The sequence below is a fragment of the Mastigoproctus giganteus genome, chromosome 10 (assembly GCF_048544385.1).
Source record: "Mastigoproctus giganteus isolate SK-2022 chromosome 10, ASM4854438v1, whole genome shotgun sequence".
NCBI classification, from domain to species: Eukaryota; Metazoa; Arthropoda; class Arachnida; order Uropygi; family Thelyphonidae; genus Mastigoproctus; species Mastigoproctus giganteus.
In genome coordinates this window covers 218728047-218743100 of record NC_143584.1, presented here as the reverse complement: position 1 = coordinate 218743100, position 15054 = coordinate 218728047, and the positions used below count along the sequence as shown (strand labels likewise).

Genomic DNA, 15054 nt, shown 5'->3' with positions numbered 1-15054 from the left:
ACATGATTATGAATGCGTTTCAGTAATTCGGTGGAAATTTATGTATTATCTGAAATAATTTATAATCAAATAATTTAATTCAAGCAATTACATGTATAAACAATAATAATAAATAAATAATAATTAAATTCACATAGGCTATCTAAACAAGTATGTGACTGGTATAATCAGTCATCATGTTCATGTAATCAGTCTTATCACAAAAACTAGGTGTGCTACAGGAAAACCAAAAACATATTTGGAATCAGCATTCAAAGATCTATTTAGGTTCTAGTTCATCTATTTTTTTTTTTTTTTTTTTCAAATTAAAAAAAAAAATAAAGTTAATTAAAACCAGTAGAGACAACAGAAAAATAAAAATGGTTTCGACAAATCAAATGCACCAAAGTGCGCAAATGTATATATAATTATAAATACCAAAGTTAGTAACACTAAAAGCCACAAGGGAAAGAGTAGATTAGCTATAGATTAAAGATAAAGCCAGCACAGACCAAATGGCAAAATGGTGTTACAAACAAGACCATAGACAGAAAAAAATGGGAGTATTATTAAGAATAATACTCCCATATCTTCAATTCTATCTCTTAAAAAGTTTTATCAATTTAAGAATTAGTTATCTGCTGCTTTGCATGATACTATTCTTAATAATACTCCCATTTTTTTCTGTCTTTCTATGGTCTCATTTGTAACTCCGCTTTGCCATTTTGGCCTATGCTGGTTTTATCTTTAATCTGTAGCTAATCTAATCTAATCTACTCTTTTCCTTGTGGCTTTTAGTGTTACTAACTTCGGCATTTATAATTTTATTTATACACACACACACACACACACACACACACACACACACACACACACACACACACCACTGTGTTATTCATAACATTGAGAAAAGGTGGCTATCCAATTCTGATTTGGACTTTACCAAAATCTCCACCTTGCTACTTATTAGTTAACTATTAACACATTGCCCAAAGGCAATCTTCTCATGAGATCCAATCTTCTATTACTCCCTAAGATTCTATATTTGTGCTCCTTGGTTCTTGTCCCACCTATTAGTGAGAATATCTTTCTCTCAATTACTTCATTTATTCCCTTCAGTACCTTTTATACTTCAGTCAGCTCTCCCTAAAATGTCTAGTTATCAAGCTCAGTGGTCCACACCTTCTCAGCTATTCTATAGAAATAAAGATTATCACTTCTCAGCATCCTGGCAACCCTTATTTGAACTCTAGAAGTTCTATGTCTTTTTAGGTGCAGTTTCCAGACCTGAATACAATATTTCAATTGTGGTCTAACTATAATCTTAAACAGAGAAATAATGACTTCCTTATCCTGTCATTGATTTATCAGATTTGCAAATGTCTGATAAATCAATGACAGGTAGGCCATTATGCCTTTATATCTAACCAATTTATACTGCATGGAAAACTGTTCGTATCATAAGCCCACAATGTCATTTTCAACCTGAAACACTTAATCTCTGTACCCCCCCCCAACCACCTAGTCCACAAGTAATTACTTGTAGACTAGGTGGCTTGGCTTCTGTTCTTCAGGAGTAAAGACCCTGCATCTGCCTTAACATTAAGCCTTAGTTGCCATTTATGAGATTCATAACAGCTCCAAGTCATTTAGAAGCAACATAGCTTGTTTTGGATTAAACAAAAACTATCCATTTAATCATCAACAAACAGAGAATTCCCTGTAACCTCAGATGATATTAAGGAGGATTACATACAAGAGGATCCTAAACACTGATTACTGATGGATGCCACGTAATACACTAGTACACTCTGAAGTATGCCCATTTATATCTAATGTAAACAATAGTGATAAAAGAAAAATGATACACAAGTTCTAAGATTAATAAGAATAGCTGCTAGGATAGCAGCCAGCCAATGGCAAATAATCTGGGATTTCAGATTATAAAGGAACTCTTTGAATGCCCAGATAATGTCAGCCTTTTAGCCTGGATGTTACTGCATTGAGAATGTTAAGTTTCTTCGCACTGCTGAAAATAGTCTTTCAACAGACTAGCTACCATTATGCCATGAGGAAGAGGCCAAAATATGTATTATAAGTTAGTCAAACTTTAATGAACAGTTATGGGGAATAAATATTTCTTTGTAGGTTGGCATGGAAAAGGTTTTTTTGCTTGATTTGCAAGGGAACATTAACTGTGTTAAAGGAGTATAACCTAAAAAGACATCAGAAGAACACAAACACAACTGAGATGATGCTGAAACTGAAAATAGGACATGCTGCACAGCAAAATGTTTTATATGACCCATAGAGGTTTAAATGAAGGGCAACAGTTTATGGTGTAATGTTAAATAGAAGATTTCACCTCTACAAGAATGATTTCACTTCCACAATATGTATCAGATTCAATAAATTTAAAATAGTTCAATTAAACACACACACACACACACACACACACACACACACACACACACACACACACACACACACACACACACACACACACACACACACACACACTATTTGGTACTGCTGTAATGTCATGAAGTGGTGAAAACAGTGGTTGTGGTGGTGGGCAGATGCTGCACCAGAGAAAAGACCATCAAAGTTCAATTCAGTGTACTAACATTTAATACTTAGTTTGAAGGATTTTTGGTAGAGAAATGTTCCAAGTGTTGTGGGGGGGGGGTGCACAAACACATACAGTTAGAACTGTCTAATATTCTAGTAAGTAAATGAAAAGTGAGTTTATTATAATAATAGTGAGCACGTAAAATTATAAAATTGAAGCTAAATGGAATTATAAACATTAACATCAAAGATAATTACTTAACTATTGAGAAAGATTAGAGAAAGCAGTTTCAAAGACAAAAACTTCTGTTTTTACCTGTGCCTGGGCCATATGGGCCAGCCTGTGGAGGAGGGGGAGGATTAAATCCTGGTGAAGGAGCAGTAGATGTATATGGTGGTGGAGGCTCTGGGTAAAAACCGGTAGGCTTTTCAGTAGCCATTTTGCAGCTGGAAGGTAAATCGCATATTAACAAAATAAGAAATTAAATTATTCCTTTTTATGATATTAATAAATCAATGAAAAGTAAATAACTAACTGTCTTGTTACAGATTAATTACTAATTGACTGAATAATAATATATAAAAGTAATTTTCATTTCACTGCACATACCTCACTACCTAAAAGCTGCTCTTTGAGAAGCTCATTTTATTATCAGTTTGCTAAATATATACACATTATGAATTATTATTTGCTTATTATATTAAGAAATAGAAATGTGAGATGTGGATATAGTTACTATTTAATTTATGACATCACAGAGCATTAAATTTATTCAACATTTTGTAATACTTTGTAATCATGCGTGAAATGCAATGCACATTTCATAATGAGCTTCTCAAAGAGCAACTTTTAGGCAGAGAGAGAGAGAGAGAGAGAGAGAGAGAGAGAGAGAGAGAGAGAGAGAGAGAGAGAGAGAGAGAGAGAGAGCAAGCAAGCATTTTATTTCTGCTCATCTGCCATATTGCCCATTCATTTCTCCAGTCATCACACAGTAACAAACATATTATACAGTGCTTCAGCTACAATATGTGGTATATGGATATAGACTATATATGTATGAAAAAGAAAAATAATAACTGCTGGATTTCTGTTTGTTCAATTTTTAATGAAGTTTGGGATGGCTTGAAAAATCTTTCTAAAAAACCCAAATATAAAATTTCATGAAAATCCACCCACTGGAAGTTGAGTTATTAAATGCAGATGGACACGGTGAAAACAATAAGTGCTTTGGGGTGGGTGGGTGTGTGTGTGTGTGCGCGTGTGTGTGTGTGGAGGCCACAAATTGCATCATTGTAAATTTTCTTCCAAAACAATCAATATAATTGAAACTGCTTCTACAACCTCAAATTTGTAACACACAGCCATAAAATTGCTATACATTTTATTGATAAGAAAATAAATTAAATAAAAATGTCTAAATGGTTTAAAATAATGACAGAAATACCTTTTCATTCATGACCACATTTTGAAATTAATATTATGTAATAAAATGAAAAAAATAAATAAATAAATACACCATCAGCAAACAAATATGATTGCATACAATCAACTGTTCTGAAGGAACAGGTCTTTGTCTGCCCAATGTAATATTTTCTTGCACCACCAGCTTTTTTGCCTGGAGCAGCTACATCTTATCAAAGCCAGTAGGCTCTCTTTGGCATGATGAGCATAACTCAAATTGCAACACAGTCTTATTAAACTTTGTATATGTTTAGACTCACAAAAGGGTTAACTAAATATGATATGTTCACAGTTAATCACAAAAAAACAATTTTTTAAAACAGCCACCTTGGCTATTTACACATTTTATCCCATTGGTTATACAGTTGCAAAATTGCAAAAAAGTTTGAAATCAATTTCTGAAATTTCCTTGATTATGTTTGTCACAGCTAACATAATTTTTATTTCACTACAAAATCTTCATCCCTCTAGCGAGTTCCTTTTGTAAAACAAAAAATAAATAATAAATAATTGAATGACCTAAAATTAGTGAATTAGTGCAAAACAGTGCATTTGAAAAGGTATTCAGAAATTAATGTTGCACAATGAGCAGGAACAATTTACAGCTTTTCTTTGTCTGCAGATCAAGACTCCTGATTACATCTCTCTAGCACCTGATTACTACTGTACTAAACGATTTCTAAGTACAGTAGTTCCTTATCATCCACACCACACATTTATGGCTCACAATCCTCAAGTATCTCCAACTATTTCTTATATCAGAAATAAAGTTGCGGATACCAGCTTACAATTTGCAAAGGGAATGGCTTGAGTACTAGCAAGTCAAACTGTTTGGCCTCTACACAAAATCAAACTGCTTTTTTTCCCCCCCTTTTTTTTTTTTTTCAAAGGTAGTGGGATGTAGTGCGAAGATGACGTGTGCTCCATCTTGTTTATCTGAAAGCACAATTTCTTGAGACAACACGATGTTGGTAAGAGAAACAGAATCAGAATATGAAAAAAAGCTTTACGATGTAGTAATAGTAGTGACCCTCCATCATACCCTCCAAGAATTTGGCTATTTCTTCCTTGAATTTATTCAAACAATCCACTTCCACAACAGCAGATGGAAGCCTGTTCCAACAATCAACCACCCGCTGGCTGAAGGCAAATTTCCACACACACCTATCCCGCAACCATTCTTCAACTTAAATTTATGCCACCTCATGTGTGTATTTTTAGCGAGAGGAAGAATACCATTCACAATCAGCTTACTCAATCCATTCAAGGCATTAAACACCTCAATTAGATCTCCCTGCAGGTGCCTAGTCTCCAAAAGCTGCAAATTTACAGAAATAAAGCCTTTCTATGTAAGAGCACCCTTTTATTCCCTTCACCAATCTGGTTGCCCTTCTTTGCATCCATTCCAGCAGAGCTATATCCTTCCTAAAATGAGATCTCCAGACCTGTATACAATATTCAAGATGCAGCCTAACCATGGTCTTGTACAAAGGGATAAACACCTCTTTACTCCTGCTAGAAAAGTTTCTATATATCATTTACAAAACCCCATGAGCTGTTCTAGCAGCATGTCTGCACTGCTCAGAGAATTTCATATCTGATTGCACAATTACCTCCAGGTCTTCTTCATTTTCCACTACCCTGAGTGTAGTACTACACCGTTGGTATGTTACTATGTGGGTACTGCTACCCATATGAAGTATTTTGCATTTGTCAATGTTAAACTTCTATTGCTATTTCTCAGACCATCTGCCTAACTTTTCTAGATCCTGTTGCAGTAGAATACTGTCATTAACCACCCTGCCAACCTTTGTATCATCTACAAACTTTGATATTAAGCCTGATATACTTTCATCAATATCATTAATAAATATTGAAAACAATGGGTCCAGCACTAAACCCTGGCAGACTCCACTGATAACATTAGTCCATGGAGAGCAGTGCCCATTGATAGCCACTGTCTTTTTCCACTTAACCATTCCTTTATCCATAGCAGTAACCTGCCCTTAATGCCGCATTGGTCCAGTTTACACTGCAGTGTTTTATGTGAAACAGTATCAAAAGTTTTCCTGAAATCCAAGTATATGATATCAAAATTATTTTTTGCATCCAGTTCCTTGGTCACTGCATCATTGTAACCTATCAGATTGGTCAGACAAGACCTCCCCTTAATAAACTCATGCTGTGTCTGAACTATTATTATTAGCCATATGGTGTAAGGAAGCCTGAGGCTTATGCTGCTCCAGCCAAAAAAAAAAAAATTATTTGAGTTACCCTAAGAGAGAGAGAGAGAGAGAGAAGGGAATCACCAAGAAAGAGAACAATGACTATAACTGCAATCTTGTCCAGATGGTCCTACATTACATCTTTAACCAGTGACACCATTATTTTTCCTGGAACAGATGTTAAGCTAACAGGTCTGTAATTAGTCATCTCACCTTTTGTTCCCCCTTTACGAATGGTATACATTCACAGAGACTTACCCTGAATCAAGGATGCTCTCATAATTATGGCTGAAGGCTTGGTTGCCTCCTTTGCTGCTTCTCTTAATATGATTGCATATCCAGAAGAACAAGAAATTTATTCAATAAAAAGGTGGTTATAAACTTGTGCAGGTCTTTAATAGTAACAAGACAAGCCTGTTCTGGAAACACATGCCTATGTTTCTATGAAAGGAGATGGACACTACTCAGGGCTTTAAGTAAGCAACAAACAGGCTAACTCTGCTTTATTTTTTCTTGTGACAATGATTCCATGAAGCTCTACTGAATCCTTAACCCATAAGGGGAAAAATAAGATGCTCCTTCCTGTTCAAATAGGATAGAATATGTTTTTTTTACATCTGACCCCACAACTGCTTTGTTTATGAAGGAGAATGATACCTAAAAGAGAAAAATTTGATTTCAGAGTTGCTGATTCTTGCATATGCTCCCAGTTACCTAGAGGCATTACAGCTTGCTCATCCTACATTGAGGTAGCATTTCTATCTTCCAACACCACTTCTTCAACCCATGGATCAGGACTGAAAATATTCAAGAGCTATTACACCTGAAACCTTGGCTATATTGCAGGCTTCACTCAAAATAACCCTGAGCTTTTACTGGGAAATACAGGAAAAGATATATAATCACATGCAATGACCATCATAAAGAAATTGATGGATGAACTCAAATAATCCACCCTTAAAGATGCATGAAGAAAAAGTTAGATTATTCAGCAGAATCTGGACTGAAGTTTATCAATATGTGCATTGAAGATAAGCTCGGTGTCAAAAACACAAAATCAAATCAAGTATAATACCAAACCAAGAAAGTCCTTGAGGTTGTCACAGACATTCTCTCAGATATGCCACACAAGCTGTACTTGGTACCTGGGAGTCTAAAACGCTGATGGAGCTGATATTCGGGTGACACTCAAGTCAAGTGGACCCAATTTCGGCGAAGTCCGGATGGTCTACGACAGCCAAATCCTCTGCTTGCACCTTCACGATGGTGGGACTGTTAGTAATCCTGGGTATAACTTCCATGCACAAGTACATGGTAGGTGACCACCCAGGTGTGAACCAATGTAAGCAGGGGTCGAGGTGTGGCGCCCACACCACATGAAGGAACGCCGCCCCTCTATGTTACCAGGCAGTACTAGGTGGTAGATGACTCTCATCAACGGTGAAATACCACCACTTTGCTTATTGGAGGCTTGAAGTGGTGGAACCCATGTTTAGTCTCTAGAGCTAAGGTCCGGCCAACCCTTCCCTATCTCTTCCATCATGCAGTATGATTGATGATTTTTGAGGTTATGATGAATGTCGTGGCAAGATCCAATATTCCTTACATTTTGAGGGTACAGCTCTAAAACGGTGTTCGCAGGCCGGCCGCTAGTTAGTACACCGGACCAAACCTATTGGTAACTCTCTAGGAGGCTTCCGGATCAGCTAGTGTATAATCTTGCTACCTCTACTCTGCCAGATAGTGACTGGAGGGAGTCCGAGTAGTGTGTATGTGGGGAGCATTGTCGAGGCCACGTTATGTCAAGGATCTGGGTATATTCTTACCACATGTACGCCATATCCAAAATTTTCATTACTTCATTCAGCATGTCCCACCCACTTTTTCTTACTATTGAATACACCATGAATTGTCAAAATAATAGAGCAAGCTTATCTGCGAAAAGATCTAAACCTCCCAAGGACTTCCTAATTCATTTCACAAATATACGTGGTCTCAATTCTAATCTCAACGATGTCCATTTCCACTTGCAGTCTGCCAAACCCCATGTACTTTTTCTGACAGAATCTCAGTTATCGGTTGATTCATCTACTGCTCATCTCAGATGCCCAAATTATTCACTGTATGATTCCTTTCGCCTCAAAGGTGGTACTTGTGCATATGTCCGTTCTGATATTCCCTGTCAGAGACTTGGCAATTTGGAATCTCCTCTCTGATCTTCTCTGGCTTAAAATCTCTCTACCTCATTGTGTCAAATTCATCTGTTTTCTCTGCCGTTCTCCCAACTCCACTAATCACTTGGAGCTCTTTGATTTCCTCTCTTTGCAACTTGACTTTCTCCAGTCCAACTTTCCTAACAGTGAAGTAATTTTCCTTGGTGATTTTAATGTTCACAACTCCAGCTGGCTTCCGTTTTCTAGTCACACCGACCCAGCAGGTCGAGATGCTGAGGCTTTTACAATTACTAATGACCTAGCACAGATTGTTCATTTACCTACAAGAATACTGGACAATCCTAATCATACAGCCAATACGCTGATCTTTTTCTCACAAACAACCCTTCTAAGTACAAGGTCGAAGTGAGAGGTCCTTTAGGCACTTCAGATCACAACTTGGTGATTGTCTCTTCTCCAATGGAACCTTTATCTCGTGGTTATTCCCAAACTCGTATTGTTTGGCATTACAAGAATGCAAAATGGGATGACCTGCAAGACTTCTTTTCTTCTTTTCCTTGGTCGGATTACTGTTTCAAAACTTCTGATGTCAACGTTTGCTCATATCGTGTCAGTGAAATTATTCTTGCAGGAATGGAATCCTTTATCCCACACTCCACTTTAAAATATCGTCCTTTATCTAAACCTTGGTTTTCCAATAAATGTGCTAAGGCTGTCCAAGAGAAGAATGTTGCATATCGTAATTGGTTTGTTTCTAATTCTTCAGTTTCATTTTCTGCCTACACCAAAGCTCGCAACAATTGTAAAGCAGTTATTAATCAGTCCAAACTAGAGTTTGAACAGGCTAAGAGTAGAAAACTTGCTTCTTGCCCTAATGGTAGCCAAGCATTCTGGTCTCTTGACAAAGCTATTGGCCGCAACTTTTGCCCATCTCTGCTCCCACCTCTGTCCAAACCAGATGGTTCTGTTGTCACTTCAGCCAAGGATAAAGCTGACCTGCTAGCATCCCATTTTTCTTCCAGCTCATGTATTAATGATCTTGGTAAAACATCTCCCACCATTTCTAACACGCTCCATTCAATGCCTCCTGTGGTCTTCCGTCAAAAGGATATCCGAAGGATTTTGATGAATCTTGATGCTAAGAAAGCTCCAGGTCCTGATGGTATTTCTCCACTTGTTCTCAAAACCTGTGCTCCTGAACTTACTCCTATTCTTTGCCGCCTTTTTTCACTTTCTTATTCCAAAGGTGTTTTTCCTTTGCTTGGAAATTTGCTCATATCCAGCCAGTTCCTAAAAAGGGTGACAAATCCCTCCCATCCAATTATCGTCCCATTGCAATTACTTCAACTCTTTCTAAAGTAATGGAGAAATCAATTAACCGCCAACTCTTAAACTACCTAGAAACCTTCCGTCTGATCAACGATCACCAGTATGGATTCCGTCAGTGTCGATCCACTAGTGATATTCTGGCTTATGTTACCCATTTATGGACTAATTCAATGGAAAGGTTCGGTGAAACACAAGTAGTTGCTCTTGACATCTCAAAGGCTTTTGATCGTGTTTGGCATAAAGGTCTTCTAAACAAGCTTCCATCTTATGGTTTGCCAACTGTTTTTAGTAATTGGTTATCCAGTTTTCTCTCTGATCGCTCACTGAGGGTGATGGTAGATGGCTCTCTGTCTTCTAACTCCTCCACTAATGCCGGTGTCCCCCAAGGTTCAGTTCTTTCCCCCACTCTTTTCCTCTTGTATATCAATGACCTTCTTCCATTGACTGGAAATCCTATCCATAGTTTTGCCGATGATAGCACATTGCATTCAACTTTCCATTTTGAGAAACCTTGTCCTGCTCAATCAGCTTCAACTTCTCGAAAATCTGCTACCTATTCCTTAAATGCCGATCTTCAGGTAATTCTCCAGTGGGGCAAAAACAACTTAGTTGATTTCAACCCTTCTAAAACTCAGTCTTGTCTTATATCTCACAAAAAGGATTCTTCTGCTCCTATGCTTATCTTTAGTGACACTCAGATTTCTAGGCAAAATGATATCTCTCTTTTGGGGATTACCCTGACTTCTAATCTCTCTTGGCACAAGCACATTACAAATATTGCTTCCTCTGCATCTAAAAAACTTGGTTTTCTCTTTCACTCTCAGCGTTACTTTTCTTCCAAACAGCTGCTCACTCTGTATAAATCGCAAATCCGCCCTGCCACGGAATATTGTTCCCACATCTGGGAATAATATTCCATGGCAGGGCGGATTTGCGATTTATACAGAGTGGTGCCCCCAAAACCTCTCTCAGGCTTCTTGATTCCATTCAGAAGAGGGCAGTCAAGTTAATTAATGATTCATCTCTAACAGAGTCTCTCCACTCGCTTTCTCATAGATGCACTGTTTCTGCTGCATGCCTCTTCTACAGATACTTCCATGGGCACTGTTCTTCTGAATTGGCTTCTATAATTCCCGCTCTCTCTTTCAAAACAGTCCGAACACGTGCCGCCACCAGCCAACATCCATTTACTGTCCAACTTCACACCCACAGAACCAACTTTTCATCTTCCTCATTTATTCATTCAACTGCCGTTTTCTGGAACAACCTTCCTTCATACGTATTTCCTGAAAATTACAATCTACAGAAGTTGAAGTCCAATGTCAACAAATATCTTCTTTCGTCTTCTCAACCTCCAACCCAAGCACGGTACTAAGTACTATAGGTTCTAATACCTCTCGTGTTTGGGGTTCACATAAAAAAAAAAAAAAAAAGTACCAAGGTCAGAGTAAGTTTTAGAGATTTCCTTGTTGTGAATGATGAAGTCAAACACACTGCCAAATATTTGTGCAGTCAAGAATTTAACATCATGTAGTCAAATGCAGTTGTCCTTATTTTCAGTACTTATTTAACAGAAGACCTACAAAAGCTAATAACATCATCCAGTGGTGGATGGATGAAGGAGAGGATGAAAATGAGGATAGTTCAAGCAAATGTGAACAAATTAATCTCAGCAATAAAGCCATGAAAATCGATCCCTTTACTGAACTCAGATTCCTGAGGCTTATTACTTTGGAGTTTAAAACACTGATGGAAGTGATATTCATGTTCCACTTGTAAGTCAAAATGGACAGAATTTTGGTGAAGTCCAATAGTTCCACATGTGAAGGTGCACTGCTTGCACCTTTACAATGGGACCGTTTGTAACACCGGATATATCCCAACATGCATAGCCTAAAACACTACATAGTATACTGGAGGTTACCACTCAAGTTTGAACCAACATAAACAGGGGTTGAGGGATGGTGTGCATATGACATATTGGGAGAATGAGGAATGCTGCCCCTCTGTGTTATTAGGCAACAAGTGGTAAATGACTCTCAAACATTGGTGCAATAGCACCACTATGCTTACTGGAGGTTTGGAGTGTTGAAACACTTGAAACCCACATCAGTCTCAGAAGTAAAGCTCTGGCAGCTCCCATCTCTTCCATCGTGCAGTATAAGTGATGTCTTTTGAGGTTAATAGGGCATCATAGCAAGATCCAATATTCCTTACACTGATGACAAAACCCCAACATTTTTTCAGAGGTCACCCAATAACAAGTCCACTGGACCCTTTCTGGTCGCTTGAGGATGCATCCAGATCAGCAAGTGCATAACTTGCTGATCTGGATGCATCCTCACTACCTTAACTACCTTAACTCTGCCTGCTAGCAACTGAAGGGAGTCAAAGTAGTGTGTATGAGGGAGGCATTGTCGAGAGCATGTTATGTTAAGGAGGTGGGTATACTCTTGCTGTGTGCACCATATCAAAAAAATTCATTAATTCATAAATTGTTCTTTCATTAACTGCTCTGCCCTCTCCACTTTTACTTTATATACTGATTGCATCATGAATAGTTAAGCCAATAGAACAAATATCTGCAAAAAGATCAGAACATCTTAAGAACTTTCACATTCATTTCACAAATATGCAGTCAGAATTATCACATCCTCAGCTAAAGATAAAGCACTTATTAGCATCCCACTTTTAATTCTTGCATCAATCAGATTGGTAAATGACCTCCTACCAAGACACATGACTCAATGTCACCACCATGGCCTTCTGACAGAAGGGTGTTAAATTCAAAATGATCTTGATGCCAAGAAAAGCTCCAGAAACTAATTGTATCATTCCACTTATTCCGAAAAATTGTGACCATGAACTTGTTCTTCCTCCTCTTCTGTATCACAGGTGCCTCCGTAGCCAGGTGGGAAGGAGCAGCAGTGCGTAGCACACGCTTCTTGATTAGACCGGGGGTTCGAGCCCGTGACCACCAAATACGGAGAATGCGGAAAGGTCAGGGAATGACCACCACATATCCCCGGAGCAATATGGCCTTAGTTGCTAATGCTCCTAAAAACCTCTAAAGTATCCCCCACCAATTCCTTTGATACTGATTTCCACATAATTCTCCAATGAGGCAAAGAAAATAGTTAAGTTTAATCTTTCTGAAGCTCAGATTATTTCTTATTTCCCTCTCTTATTTCTCGCAAAAAGAGAGGCTACTACTGCTGCTATGCCCACTTTGATGATACTTAGATTTTGAGACAAGTACCACATCTCAATTAGGGATCACTGACCTTTAATATCTCTTTTGGAATACAATGGAATACTGTTCCCACATCTGGGATTGTGGCCCCCAAAATTACTAACACTTCTAGACTCCATTAAAAAGAAGGCAACCAGGTTAATTAAGAATCATCACTTACACTGTCTCTCTACTCCTCTCCACCTCATACAAATTCAGTTTCTGTTGCATGCATTTTCTATATATACTTCTGTGAGCACTGTAATTTCTCCCACTCTCTTCCAAACCAGTCCAATCACATGCCAAAACCAGTCAGCCAAATCCATTTACTGTACAACTGTTAAATCATAAAACCAATTTTTCCTCTTTCCTTATTTATTCCCTCTAAATTTGTTTTAGGAATAATCTTGCATAACAAGGTAATTTCCAAAAACTTACAATCTACAGAAATTAAGTCTAATTTCATATCTTCTGTATTTTCAGCCTTAAACCCATTTAAGCGGTAAGGGTTCTAATATCTTTTGTGTTTAGGGTTTCATAAAACACTCAAAATATCTCACCTCTTAACAGAGCTTTTTCACCAAATCAAGGGTAGCCCCAGATTAGCTGCCAGCAGCTAGTGCCCTAGGTGAACCATGCAATCAGTACTTGAAGAAAATGAAAAGAAAACTTGGAATGGTAAACATTTCCAAATTTAATAAAAAGATGTGATTTTTAGTAAACTTGGAAATGTTTTGCTGAGTGGTTGGTATTTTTTACAAAATTGTATAGTGGATCATTTTTACCCCACATCACAATTTTAGAAAGAATTTTGTTATAATATTTATTCTTGCCATAAATAAAAGATTTGAAATATTAATAAATTCTAAGAAATGGAGAGTAATTATAATTTATATTTCCTCTGTATATGAATTGAAATAATGATATTTAATTTCTGTACAAATATAATTTTAACTTGTTTTTTTCACTTAAATCTGGTATGATAGGTAACCATCTAGTTGTCCCTGCACCATTTGCTTTAACAATTCTACAATCTGAGACAGACCAATTTATTCAGCAAAAAGCTAAATTTTATCAACAATAAATTCTCTAAAAATTAATGTGAAATTACTTTGCCTTCAATGACAGATAAATATAAAACTTTGCAACATCCAATCAAAATGTTACTTATTATAAGAAAATTCTTGACAGTATTATAAGGTTACAGAATAAAATATTATTGATGTTGCGACAATTTTAACAAATTAAATTTTGAAATTTTCTGATTCTACCTGATATATTAAATGAAAAAGCTAAAGGTTATTATTATATTAAAACCACTCTTCACCACATGAAAATTAATACTATAGTTTATTAAGCTGTTTGCCTACATTACTATACATTAATATGGCGTTTCAGGTATCTTACCGACACCCATCATCAGATGAAGCTGTTGGGGGAACAGAAAAATTGAAAGAGTTGCAAATTTGAATTTTTTTTTTTTTTTTTTTTTTCCAGAATATTACAATTACCAATAATACAATTACAGTTACCAATTTCAAAATTAAAATACTACTATTACAATTACAAATATTATAATTCCAATTTACAAATTATGGTCGTAAAGTATTAATTTTTTTTTAATTATCGTTACAATAGAAAACAGGAAATCTAAGATGATTACAAAGAGATTAAATTCTTACCAGCTGACAGACTGCTCTTGTTGTTGCTCCCCGAAACTGGGTGTGCATACAGGCAAGAGGCCTGCCAGTAGTAATTGTAATATTCTAAAAAAAAAAAAAAAAATTGCATATTTCTAATATGCTGGTACTTCATATAGTCCAGAGATGCACTCATCATAATGGATGAGTTTGACTATATCCTAGCACTTCCTTTTTCACACCCAAACATGATAATTTTAGTAAACACTAAAATTATATTAACTACACTAAGATTAGTATTTATGTATGAGCATTCTTTTAGGTTTGACGATAATACTGGTCTTGGCATTTCTTACTGCTGTCACCATATTGTGTCCTCTCTTGAATTAGCATTAACAAGGGCACATGATGCAAGAAAGCAAGCTTATATAGCATCACCAAA

The 15054-nt window shown here is 36.9% G+C and overlaps 1 protein-coding gene across 4 annotated transcripts in view; it reads right to left on the bottom strand.

The window, feature by feature from the left end:
- LOC150079939 (lipopolysaccharide-induced tumor necrosis factor-alpha factor homolog) overlaps positions 1–15054 on the bottom strand; it is a 62335-nt gene that overhangs the window by 42970 nt on the left and 4311 nt on the right. For all 4 annotated transcript variants that reach the window (XM_090383824.1, XM_090383825.1, XM_090383826.1 and 1 more), the window contains exon 2: positions 2867–2997. In XM_090383824.1, coding sequence (XP_090239950.1) covers positions 2867–2990 — 124 coding nt within the window. In that variant the 5' untranslated portion in view covers positions 2991–2997. The remainder of the gene's footprint in view (positions 1–2866; positions 2998–15054) is intronic.